General features: G+C 31.3%; 1 protein-coding gene and 1 long non-coding RNA gene across 2 annotated transcripts; one reads left to right on the top strand and one right to left on the bottom strand.

Moving 5' to 3' along the window:
- The first annotated feature begins 263 nt into the window (after window positions 1-263).
- On the top strand, window positions 264-6,516 carry LOC118201459 (uncharacterized). The gene has a single exon (XM_085821785.1). The coding sequence runs from the start codon at window positions 517-519 to the stop codon at window positions 1,363-1,365; it is 849 nt and encodes a 282-aa protein (XP_085677911.1). The 5' UTR covers window positions 264-516; the 3' UTR covers window positions 1,366-6,516.
- Window positions 6,517-12,494: 5,978 nt separating this feature from the next.
- On the bottom strand, window positions 12,495-13,821 carry LOC118201456 (uncharacterized). The gene is made up of 2 exons (XR_004760250.2): window positions 13,447-13,821; window positions 12,495-12,649 (listed from the first exon to the last, which is right to left on the bottom strand). It is a non-coding gene; the product is annotated as an uncharacterized LOC118201456 (long non-coding RNA).

Raw genomic sequence — 13,821 nt, 5'->3', positions numbered from 1 at the left:
TAATAATAATATGAAATATATTGGTAAAGGCCGATTGCCTCTTATTGTTGGTAAGGCATAAGACATACACCTGTCTGGCTGACGATCTTAACTAAGGCTTACATTAGGAGTAGCCTGAAAAATCGTCCTAAAGCTTATTTTCTAATTAGTTCTTATATTCGGGAAAAAACTGCATTAGCTATCCTTGAATTAGATAGATCTAGTTGGCCTTAGTCCAAGTCCGAATGCTGATAAAGTTACAAGTTACAAAATGGCAACATTGATTAATTCAGTTTGTTTTGAAATTGAATTACCGAGTTCAGAAGCTATGATTCTCATTATTAAGTAATCTAACCGCTGGATTATACATCTGAGGAAGTGTTCTGGAATATTAAATGAATTACGTCACGATATATTCTATGCGTCTGACATAAGTGTTGAGTATGTGAAGTAGATTTGTTAGATAAATGTAGAATTTAATACAGAAATATAATTGCAAATGCCAATCAGTTTTTCGTTTGACTTCTGAAAGAACTAATGTATACGGAACGCCAGCAGAGTTGCCTCTTACCCGAGGAGTTAACCGAATGCAATTTCTTTCCAACTTCGCAACATAACCATATAGGACAGAAATCTTATATATGTGATATATGTAACAATTCTTTCACGTTGAAGCAGAACTTAGTGGCACATATGCGTGTTCACACTGGAGAAAAACCTTACGTGTGTGATAAATGCAACAAGAGATACACAGGAAAACAAGCTTTAATGCATCATATGTATATCCACACAGGAATGAAACCTCATGTATGTGATACGTGTAACAAGTCATTTACACGGAAGCATACTTTACTGGAACATGTGCGTATTCACACTGGGGAAAAACCTTATGTTTGTGATATATGTAATGAGAGATTTAGAGGAAAGCAAGCTTTGGCAGAGCATGGGTATATTCACACAAGAGGACAACCTCATACATGTGATACCTGTAATAAGACATTCCCACGAAAGCAGAAGTTACTGGAACATGTGCGTATTCATACAGGGGAGAAACCTTATGTTTGTGATATATGTAACAAAGGATATACACAAAAGCATGTTTTAGTGGCACATATGTGTAGCCATACTGGGAAGAAACCTCATTTATGTGATATATGTAACAATTCATTCACTCGAAAGCAGAATTTAGTGGAACACATGCGTATTCACACAGGAGAAAAACCATATGTATGTGATATATGTGGCAAAGGATACAGACAAAAGAGTGCTTTAATAGCACATAGGTATAGTCATACAGGTGACAAACCTCATGTATGTGATACGTGTAACAAGGCATTCCCACGAAAGCATGATTTACTGCTTCATAAACGTATTCACATGGCATAGGTACTTTCTCTGTAAAATATGTGTAATGTGTCATTTGCACGGAAGCATTTTTTGGTTAATCTTTGGATTATGGTAACTTGGCGATATTTTGGCGACCAACCCTGCTACAGCAACCTGCTAGTTTTTGTTTTCACAAAGTAAAGGCTTTTTTTTTTTTTACTCAACAATTTGTTAGCCGAATTACGCTTATGCTAGAATTTTTATGGAGCAAAAGTGCTTAATCATGATGAACATTAGGTGCGAAATTGGGAGAAAGTGCAGAATCGCCCACTGCTTGTCGCGTTTTTTAAGAATTGCACATACACAGTATCATCCATGTACACGTCGACCTATTGTCACTTAAAAAATCATCCCAGAATTGCACAAAAATGGCATTGCGCACACTCTTGACTTTATCCATTTACACTGCTAAAATCCTAGCTAGTAACCTTTATTGCCTTACCAAAATGTCGCCAAACTACCTGTTACCATATTCCAAAGATAAGTCCTTTCTTCCTTCCTCGCTGTAAAAAAATTGCAGCGAAAATGTATGGGCAAAAGCGCCAAATCTAGCAAATGCGCCCATTTAACAGCGCGCCAAATCTAGCGTACGCGCTGATTTAAGATTGCGTAAGTTTATATAGTTCTATATTTCGGTGCTACTTTGGTAGACGGTTGCACGGATTTTGGCGAGTAATACGACTTATGGTAAACCCATTGCTGGATAAGTTATTTATGGTAACGGATACTTTGTTGACATTTTATTTAAAAAATAATGCGTGTTATTATGCATAAATTCCGTGTTTTAAATATTATTTATGGCTTCTAAATATTAAAAATAAATTTAATTTTGCATTTTTATTTGAAATAAAAATTTTATTCTTTATCATATTTTATGAAATTTTATGCTGTGGATGATGTAATCAGTGACAGCACCTTACTTTAAAAGTAATTGCTTTTAATATTTATAAATTTAATCTAATGTTTTAAACATTATTTATGGCTGTTAAATATTAAAATACAATTTAAAAATGATTTTATTATGTATGATTATTTAAATAATTTTAATTCTAGGCGTGATATAATCAGCTCTCTGATTGGTTATAGAATATTTGTGCATTAATGAGCCGTAATCAGCTCCCTGATAGGTTGCTGAAAATTTGTGCATTACCGCGCCATTTTAAAATTTAATTCATATCTTCGAATTCCTTCAAAGATGAATGTTGTTTTTGATAAGTACCAAGAATTTTTGGTTTCGGAATCAAAAAATTGTCCTTTGAGACCTTATTTTCTCCAGCCTGGCTTTCCTAATCAAAGATTTATTTATAAATTCTTACAAGGGTCAGAGGAAATTTAGGTTGATCTTTACATTACGGTAACTTGGCTATTTTTTGGCGAAAATTTGGCGACCAACTCCCCTACAGCAACCCTCTATTTTTTTTTTCCCCGCCGCCATTTTGTCTTCACGAAGTAAAGACATGTTTCTTTTCTTCTTATCTACTGAACACTTCTTCCAACAATCTACTAGCCGAATTACACTTATGCTAGAAATTTTATCAAACAAAACTGCTTAATCATGACAAATATTCACTGCAAAATTCAGAAAAAGTGCACAATACCATACACCTTACACGTTTTTCAAAATAACACATACACATAAACCATGTACACGCCGACTTATTTTTACTTAAAAAAACATCCCAGAATTGCACAAAAATGGCATTGCGCACACTCTTCACTATATCCATGTACACTGCTTTTTTCTCATAAATTCGAAAAATTTCACGATAATACATGACAATTTTCTCAATCTTTAAACCCGGTAAAAAGAACATATATGAAATTACCTGATCGCGAAAAAGTATTTACCCTTTACAAATATGAACATTTCCACATATAAAATAAATAAAATATCCAAAAACTTTTACCTCTAAATCATCTATTACATTATACACGTCACCAACGAATTCATACATGAAGCATTACAAATATTTAGTATCAAATATTTAAATAATTTCCATGCACGTTTATTTCAACTTAAACGTAAACCAAATTCCTACAAGCATAAAATTCACAAAATAACTATCATTTCATTAAAATATCACTGAACCATGTACACGTCGACTTATTTTTACTTAAAAAAACATCCCAGAATTGCACAAAAATGGCATTGCGCACACTCTTCACTATATCCATGTACACTGCTTTTATCTCATAAATTAAAAAAATTTCACGAAAATACATGACAATTTTCTCAATCTTTAAACCCGGTAAAAAGAACATATATGAAATTACATGATCGCGAAAAAGTATTTACCCTTTACAAATATGAACATTTCCACATATAAAATAAATAAAATATCCAAAAACTTTTACCTCTAAATCATCTATTACGTTATACACGTCACCAACGAATTCATACATGAAGCATTACAAATATTTATTATCAAATATTTAAATTATTTCCATGCACATTTATTTCAACTTAAACATACACCAAATTCCTACAAGTATAAAATTCACAAAATAACTATCATTTCATTAAAATATAATTAAATTCAAAAACACCACTTAAAATATACATGAGCACATACATTCAATTAATAAAAATTACCTTACAATCCTAATTACTTTAAACTAAATCATTGCTAATAACAATTTTCCCAATAATACCAAATTCCTTTCCACCTTACATTTCCAACAATGCATAAAAATAATTAAAAATACTAACTTACCTAATCTCCTTCAGAATCTTCATTACGTGGCGGATACACTTTTCTTCATTCTCTTTCAGAATCTTTAAAATCATACTTATCTTTCAAAGCAAGATACCAGGTAAAATAAATAACATAATAAAACATGTTTATTTTTCTCTCACACAACCTTAAAAAACATTTCTTACTATCCTTTTCAATACCACTAAATACCCATTTCGAATTCACTTTACTTACGGCCATGGGATCCAAAAATTCACAAACACTATTTCACACAACACAGAATAAAGCCAAATACAAAATTTCCAGATTTTTTCCCGATTTCCCCCCTTTTCCGATTAAGGAACCGTAATTCGTCCATTAATATCACATGACATATCCCATGATCTCGCATTTCCCCCACACAAAATAATGCGTAATCGGAACTCAGTACTGCTCACATTATTACCAAAGTCCCAGGTAGTAACCTTTATCGCCTCCAAAATGTCGCCAAACTACCAGTTACCGTAATGTAAAGATCAACCGAAATTTATTTTAAATTTTTGGAGGAAACGCGCTAATTGCTCCTTCAATGAAGTGCGAAAATGTAGATCACAGATGAAGATCGTTAGAAGAGCCGATTCTGAGACGGCCGTATATGATATTGTGGTCATGTTGGAAGAAATAACCGCTGTAACGGTAAGAAAATTATTAGACATTCCTCCTTTTTTACCGACAATAAACTAATTGCTGTCATTTTAGCTCTAGTGTACGAAGCGTTCTTATTTACTTATTTTAAAGTATTTAATTTAAGCAATATTTTAATTCTTTTAAACGTTGGTATGATGGTTTCTAATTCGATATTCAATTTACGTAATATTTTAATCCAATTAAATGTTGGCGCAATGTTTTTATAGTGTTATTTTTATTCTATTTCTGTGCTATATGAAAGTAATAATTTAACCTTTCTTTAGTATTTTATACTCATAGTAAATGTATTTATTCTATATAACGTATTTTAAAGTATTTAAATTTAATAATATTCTAATTCTTTTAAATGTTGGATGATGTTTTTTATTTCGATATTCAATTTCAGTAATATTTTAATCTAATTAAACGTTGGCACAATGTTTTTATAGCGGTGTTTTTATTGTCTTCTTTGCTATATGATAGTAATAATAACCTTACTTTAGTATTTTATACTCATAGTAAATGTATTTATTTACACTTGCCTGCCATCTTAAAAAACGACATTTTCAACAAAAAAATTAATCCATTATTTCTAACAATATTTATTATTTTTTTTTTTTTTTAAGTTTCGAATACTTTACTATGCGTAAAAACAGCATTTTTCAAGATGGCTGACGTTTGTAGAAATGGCGCCAACGTAAATCGCCAAAAATCCGTGCAACCGTCTACCAAAGTAGCACCTATATTTCTTAAGATGCCATTGAAATATTAGTTTAATTTTTAAATCCTTTTTTGATATCCTATGGATTTAACAATTTGGGAATTGCCCATGACGAAAAGTCTGTAGAATTTTGAGTAAAGTGCAGAATCCCCCACTGCTTGACGCATTTTTAAGAATTGCACATACTCTATGCATGTACACATCGATCTATTTTCACTTAAAAAAAAAATCCCAGAATTCCACAAAAATAGCACTGCGCACACCCTTGACTTTATGTATGTACACATCGACCTATTTTCACTTAAAACGTAAAAGAAAATTGACAAAAATGCAATTGTTTGTACCCTTGTAAAAAGCGGCAAACAAATAAGTGAGCGATTCTGCATTTTACCGAGAATATTTTCATAGAAAAGGCATCATTCATTATAGAGAATTATGTTTGAACAACCAACGAGATGAAATTATGCTTTAGCGAAATTATGCTTATGCATTTTTTTTTTTACTCGGTAGTGAAATAGCGATGCAGGCATCCATTCAGTTATGTTTAGCAGTTTTTATATAAATTACGAAAATGATCTGAAATAGTTATTTACTCTTATGCTTCCATTCAGTCATGTTTAGCCTTTGTTATATAAATTGTAATTATAAAAAAGTATTATACGAAATTAACATTTCATCTAAATTAAATCATCAATCTTAGATAGATATTTACTATTATACTTCCTTTTTTGTGTTAGGGTTGCCGTAATTATTTTTGGCAGCGCTGGCATCAACAATAGTTTGGCGATTTTTGACGGTCCTCAAAACCGAATAGTACCGAATTCTCATGCTGTCAGTATATTTAAATGATTTTCATTCATTTGGAATATATGATGCTATATGGAAACTTTACAAGGTGATAAAATTCATTTTTAAGTTTCATTTATTCATTTTTTTTGTTTTTGTTTTTGGTGCATTTATAAGTATGTGTAATGTTTAATAAAGTAATTTAGTAGTATAATGTTTGGAGATGTGAACACTATAGTTTGCCACCAGGGTTCATTTCCAATAAATGAAATATTGTAGTTATTGACTTTTTTAATATTTATTCCATAAGTTACATATAATATGGTACAATAATGCCTTCCTTTGAAATAGCTCTTCCAGGTATCTGCACTTAGCCCTAATATTCTAGGTAGTTTAATCCTATTAGAAGTACACACGGGATCTGGCAACATTATGATAATCAGTAAATGAATAATTTTGGTGTTGGCGACAGTTTTTAAAATCGTGCCAAGGCCGTACCATATACTAGGGTTTTACCATTCTAGGCTGTTATTCAGTAATTTATGAAGTCTTCATGTACATATCTGTCTTTAATGGGAAATTGACATGTATGTTTTCTATAAGTTTCACATTCTGTAATTTTGGTGTTGGCGATAATTTTTAAAATCGCAAGTCTTCATGTGCATATCTGTCCTTTATGTGAAGTTGACATGTACATTTTCTATAAGTTTTACATTATGTAAGGTGCAATTTAAGGAAAGTATAGTAAGGATATGCACTGAGTTTAAATTTCATGTATGCGAGATTGGTAAAAGTATATTTTAGGGTACTCCTTGGCGAAACTTGGCGATTTTTGGCAGTACATGGATACCGAGTTTGTGCAATTCTTTGACTTTCATAACGGTGATTTTTGATTTTTGCACCAAAAATCGCCACTACGCAAAGCCAAAATAACAAGACATAGAATTGCACAAACTCAGTATCCATGTACACATCGATCTATTTTCACTTAAAAAAAAATCCAAGAATTGCACAAACTTACATTGCGCACTCCCTTCACTTTGTCCATGGACACATCCATATATTTTCTCCTAAAAAGTAGCACTCAATTCTATAATACAGACAAACAAAACATACATAATCTCAATAAACTACATTTTAAACCAAACAATAAAATAACATAAAAAAGGAAAAACATGTTATACGTTTAAGTACTAAAAAAAGCAAATATCCACTTACGTATTTAGAAGTTCCTTTGTCTTTAGTCTGGGGCACAAAAAATTCCTTAACAGCATTCAAAAACTTCCTAAAATTATCTCAACTCGAATCCGTATATCGGCATTGCCACATCCGAATCTTTCTTCCTGCAAGCCCATTCAAATTTATCTAAACGGTTTTTATGTTCGACTAGACGCATATCTTTCCTACCTACAGGAGAACACTTATAATGGCTACTAAGTAAACCTTCATTTACACAATAATCAATTAATGCTCTTTTCCCCTTTCGTTCCAAATCTTACAGAAACTTCAAATTAATCTTACTACATTCAGCCATTCTACCATCTAAACAATAAAGCCAGCACACATCACAAAAGCGCTTACAAAATATCCCATGATTCAAAATTTCCCAAAATCATGCACCCGATTACATCACAATAGGGTTTTTATAACATTCAACTACTCAGGCTACCATAAATGAAACAACCACTTCGCCATAATACAAGGGGTATCTTAAAGTCTACACTAACCGCTAGATTTAATATAAGGATTTTTAATAAAAAGTATACTGCAGCTATAGCATGCTGTTATGTGCATAATATGCATGTGTGACTATGTCCGCATGCCACGCATGTATAATATGTGAGATAGTCTATAATTTAGGGTGCCCCTTGGATTATCTCCAAATCGTTGTTTTATTTATGGTAATCTGAGTAGTTGAATGTAATGGAAACCCTATTATGACGTGATCGGTTATGTTATGATTGAATTTGACTGATGGAAAAATATTTCTAAGGGCTCATTTCTGTGTTTGATGTCAGTTAGGAAGTATGTTGTGTATTGTGTGCTTTGCATTGTAAAATGTCTGCTGGTGGTAAACTGGGTGTTTGGTGGTATAGAACAAGAGAGTGGAAGGTGTTTTTTTTTAAGTGGTTGATAACGGAAGAAAAGAGATTTTGTTATATGTAAGTCCACGGAATATTTTACCTGGAACATTGATCCTTTCCATCTGCTGGAAGTCGTATGATTGTCTTTCTGATAATGGCTTCATTCACTTCTCGGTAAATCACATAGTGACATTTAAGGATCCGGAAACCGGAGCTCATATCAACACTATCGAAGGTATGTGGAGTGTAATAAAAAGCGATTTTCAGAAGAAATGCCACTGACAGTCTGGCACTACGGATGATATTTTCTAAATTTATGTGGTGATGGTAGTATGCATATTCTAGTTCAGATAATTTTAGAAAGTGTTTGGATACTTTTAAAAAAATTTGTGTGTCACAGACTAAAGACGCAGAAATTTCAAAATGTGGTTAGTCGATATTTCCTTTTTGTAGTGTGTATATGCGATAATATTGTTGCATGCGTACGGGTTCGTTACGAAATGAATGCACAAGTCCGATGAAAAATGAACAAAAATTTATTATTATCACAACAAATGTGCTTAAATTTCCTAAAATATTCATGCATTATTACAATATCTCACAGTAGTTATCTTTTAACTACTCAAATGTTCAATGGAACTTAATTCCAAAACAGCTAAAGAAAGCTAATCCGCAAATTTGCTACAATCAACAAGAGCAGTTTTCTAAACAACAACAAACTAAGTAATTACTACGAACTGCGAGGTTTTTCTTCTTTTATAAGATTTTAAAAATCGCGTGCTAGAATTTTCTAGTACTTTCTCGAAATCAAAAAGAGATATTTATTAAATGTTAAATGCACGCACTCTTGTATTCTTAATTTTCCAGCTTAGCTTTCCTTTAATATTCGTCATGCGCTGCCCTGTGCGGGAAATAAAACCATTTAATTTAAAATTCAACTAACATTAGCTATTTAAATACCAAATCCGTAACACTGCTCCTTCCCAAGGACTGCTCGTCCTGGGCAGTACAATCCCTGGACGCGTATTTTTACTTTCTCCCTAGGAAACGCAACTCGCAACTAAATTTGGCGATTTATCAGGTCTTGGCGAAATTGTGTGGCTAGCGCATGCGCAGAGATGGATGAACTATCGTGATGATATGTCGTATTTTCTAGCGTGATACACATATTCACAAAGCCTACAGACCTTACCTTATATGCTTTGCTCTGATTGGATGGCACTGCTCAAATGGCAGTTATATTTGGTTTGGCGAGTAATCGCCCTGCGTTTCACCTGGTAGGCTTTGTTAAGGACGCCAAGCAAACCTGGTAGGTTTTACGGCGTGTGGATGAGAACAAAGCGTAGTGCATTATTAAATTATTATTTTTTTTAATTTGGTTTCTGCTAACTTTTTAGTATATATTTTTTCAGTGTAATACTGTATTGTCATCATATATAGGTATTTTGTAATTACTTTACTACTGACCAGCCATTTTCATCAAATTTCAAATAAATTCTTAACGATACTGCATGTAAAACATTATTATCGTTGATTATGCTTGTTTAACCACTATGTATGAATAATAATACTTTACATTGTTTTTCTTTGAACAGAGAGATTTTACTATGTATACAAAAATTACACTAAACATAGAATGTTATGTTAAAATGTAACCCAGTTTAAAGTAGTGATATTGAAATCATTCTTATTCCTTCAACTGGGAGTGGCACAAAAACATAATGTATTATTTCATACAAGCAAAGCTTACAGTAATAAAATAACAGATCTGTCAAATGAATTTAGTTATGCAAATATATCAAGATTTTGTTTATAGCATTAGGCATATTAAGATAGTATATTAAAATATATGAATTAATGTATAATTTTTCAACATAGCATATTGTTTAAATAAATTTATTGTAAATTAAGTGTTCTCACAAAGTTAAGGTTATTTATAAATCTCTGGACTCTGTAAGAAGTAAATAAAATGGTAAGTCTGCTAGCAGCTCATTATGTGTTATGATGTTTTATTTTTGAAAAGTAAGTGAACCTTATCATGATATTTTATATTTTACATTATCTCATAGTGACTATGAGAAGTCTGTCCCACTAACATAGCATATATATCAGATCTGTTCAATGCTTAATGATGGAGATGAGCACATAATACATTTATAAGGCATATTGTATACAGTTCTAGATAATTTCTAATTGCATACATAAGAAAGTTAAAGATTAAATACTATCATTCATCAAATTGAATACATTTCTCCATAACTGGAAAATTTGTGGTATGTAATCTGGGAAAAGTAGAATTGAGTTTTCACTTTTCTTGTTATGAAAATCCTAGTGGTTAAGTGTAAAAAATGTGCCTGTTGCTTCTTGCAAAATAATCTTGATATCTTAACGTATTCCAAAGTTCATTCTTGAAAATTAAATGTATACATTAACTACAGCATTCAGTAATGATGCAAGGTGCAAGTTTGTTTGATATAAATATTCAATCTTATAATTCGGAATCTGCACCGGAGTTGGCAAAAGAAGTATTAACTGTTATGTATTTATTAAGTATTCATGAAAAGCAGTTTATTATTCTTACTCTGATTAACTAAATATAGGGCAGTTTTGCATTTAGATTATATATCTTAAGAGTTCATAAAATCAAAGTTGAACTGATGTAAACGAAAATTTGTTTAAAATAAAAATATGTTTTAAAAACATTTGTTTTGAACTAAAATACATTTATTACACGTGTAAGTGAAACTGTATAGAAAACAGTTTAGTGATAAAAAAAAGGAACTAAAGTATCAGTTTGACATCTAATTTCAGTCTTGTTCATAAGAAAAGTTAAAAAAAAAAAAAAAAAATAGCAGACAAAGACACACCTACCTCAAACACTGAATTTTTAATAAACCAGTAAATACATAATAGATGGGACCCCCAAAGGTGTACCTGTTTTTAGTGGTAGTGCTAGTTTTGTTTCGCCATCCAGCAGCTCCAGAATTTTGTTGGCCTTTCTGCCCATTTTGCATTTATTTCTTCTGTTTAAATCAGAGCTTAAATTGTGCTGGAGCTTTAAATAAGAAGACTTCGGCACTTCTGTTTTGTAACTGAACAATAGTTGCAGTAGAAAATTGACCTTGAAAATTTTTATTTTTTGTAATAAAGTTGTATTCAAAATTGCTTATTAAACTTTAATTTATCTTTTTACATTTTTTTAAATTTTAATTCTTTATTTACTTTAACCATTAATTATTTAATTATTTTAATAATTAATTTATTAATTACTCTATTGGTTATTTTATTTATTTTTGTTCCTCTTTCCTGATAGTCTTCCATAGGGCTTCAGCACCTCTAATTTTAGAAAGCTGTGGTTTAAATTAATGTAGCAAAGCTTTATGCGAAACTCATAACACAGTGCTAAGAATGAAATTGACAAATTTTTATATAATTAATATTTTTTTTAATTACCATTACTTCCTTCAGTAGAATTTACGTGAAACTTATTTGCTTCCAAATAGTTGGCATTTGGACCTAAACAATATCCTGAGCACTACTGGAAAATAAACCCTTTATCTTCAAAAATTTCATATGTGCATAAGGGAGTTTAAACATTTGTTACTTTTCCGTTAACATCTGCCACACATTTTGGCATGTATGTGCAATAATGGAAAAATACTGTGTGTATCTGCATGACAGAAAATATTGTGTGCATGTGCTATCTATCAACTACTCTTATTTATTACTAGATATTATTTATGAAAAAACCCAACTAAAATGCATAATGGGAAAAATACCAAATTTTCTTGCTTTTTACAGTTGATGAAAAATGATAGTCTGCTTGTAATGCTGAACAAAAAATAAAGATATAAAATAAAAAAAAATCCACGAAAACTTATCAGAATAAATCATACAAAATACAGAGTTTATTTCACTGAATGTGTTGCCATTTACTATTCGGTTACATTGTAAGTTTAAGTAATTTCTGGTTTTACTATATAAAGACAATTCTTTGTCTTTTTAAAACATTTCTCCTCTATATATGGCTACTGCTGAAGTTGTCTGTCTGAAATTTGCAGTCTCTGGTTTAATATATCATATATATAAAATATTCAAAATGTTACAGAAATTTATATTCTTTAAAGAGAACCTTTCTTTGGTATTATTTGATTATGGAAAAGCATGCAAGGGCTACCTGCCTAAGGGGAGGGATGCCTTCCTGGAAGACTTTCTGGGGAAAATTGGCTCATATCCATGTTGTAAATAGGAAACCACAAAAAAAAACCCATGCAGCCAGGATTTCAAGTATCAGCGTTCGGTGACTTTACCACTTAGGCACGAATGGGCCCCTGAGAAGAGAAAATATGTGAGCTGTTTTCAAGATAGTGTATTTATTACTTTATAATTCAACTATTCAATAGATGTAGACAAAATTAAGGACTTCTCAAAGATAGAAAAATAACACATATATATAATAATAATTAAAGCAATGTAGTCTACAGATTAGACATTAAAATTGCATTGCAGAGCCATACAGTTATATTGAATATTCATTTGAGAGAAAATGGAATATTTAACTTTATTTAGTTGAACATTGATAAGACTGAAAGTCATTATCAACAAAAAGCCTGTTGAGGACAATTTGATGAGAATTTCCACGGAGCTGAAAGTAACATTCTTCAAGATGGGCATATCATGACAATAAAAATAATTTATTCTCATGATTAACTGTATTTTCTATACATTTTTCCATGTAAATCACACAGCCTAAATCTGAATACTGCACTAAATTATTTATTGATATTTTAAGATATTTTATGGATTATTAGGAGCAATATGGCAGATACTTTCTCAGAACAACTGTCAAATACTTTTATGCAGTAAATGATTCAAATAAACACTTAAAGTTAAGCTGATAAAAAGTCTTAAATGTTTGAAGTGTAAATGTAAATAAAAAGATTATCAAACTGAAATTCTAGGAAATTCCATTATGTTAGGATACTTACTACTTCCAAAGGTACAAATTTATATTGGTAGAAAAACAGACTGATTATTGAAGCATATTGGAACTGTTGTAAAACATTTTTACAACCTCGAAGTTTCACAACAAATTAATAAAAATAGAGAGCAAAATGATTCTTCTTACCTTGTACCCAGCGCAGCATCAAGCGAGATCATGCCTAATTAACTTGTAATCCAAAAATAGGTGTAGACGGAAATTGTAAGATCACAAAACATATTCTTTATTAATACATAAAAATAGATAAAAATTCGTTAGTATTCCAAATACATATTGAAAAAGGGAGTTATATTATAGAGAGTGTCATATCACTGTCCTATCCTGAAGGAGTGAGAAAAGTAGGTGTAAAGAATAAGTGTGTTACACAATTAAATTCTTTTTCAGGGTTTCCAGTTCACACAGTTTATCGCGCTATTGGCGACAGTCCATCACTATATGCATACCAACACCTCTACTTGATGGGCAGGATCGCCATTTGCAGCGATTCTCGAAGTTTCTCGA

Source organism: Stegodyphus dumicola, chromosome 1 (assembly GCF_044657685.1).
Source record: "Stegodyphus dumicola isolate Sdum_Otavi_A_Nest chromosome 1, ASM4465768v1".
NCBI classification, from domain to species: Eukaryota; Metazoa; Arthropoda; class Arachnida; order Araneae; family Eresidae; genus Stegodyphus; species Stegodyphus dumicola.
Note: the sequence above shows the minus strand (reverse complement) of the source record. Positions and strands in the feature narration are given on the sequence as shown.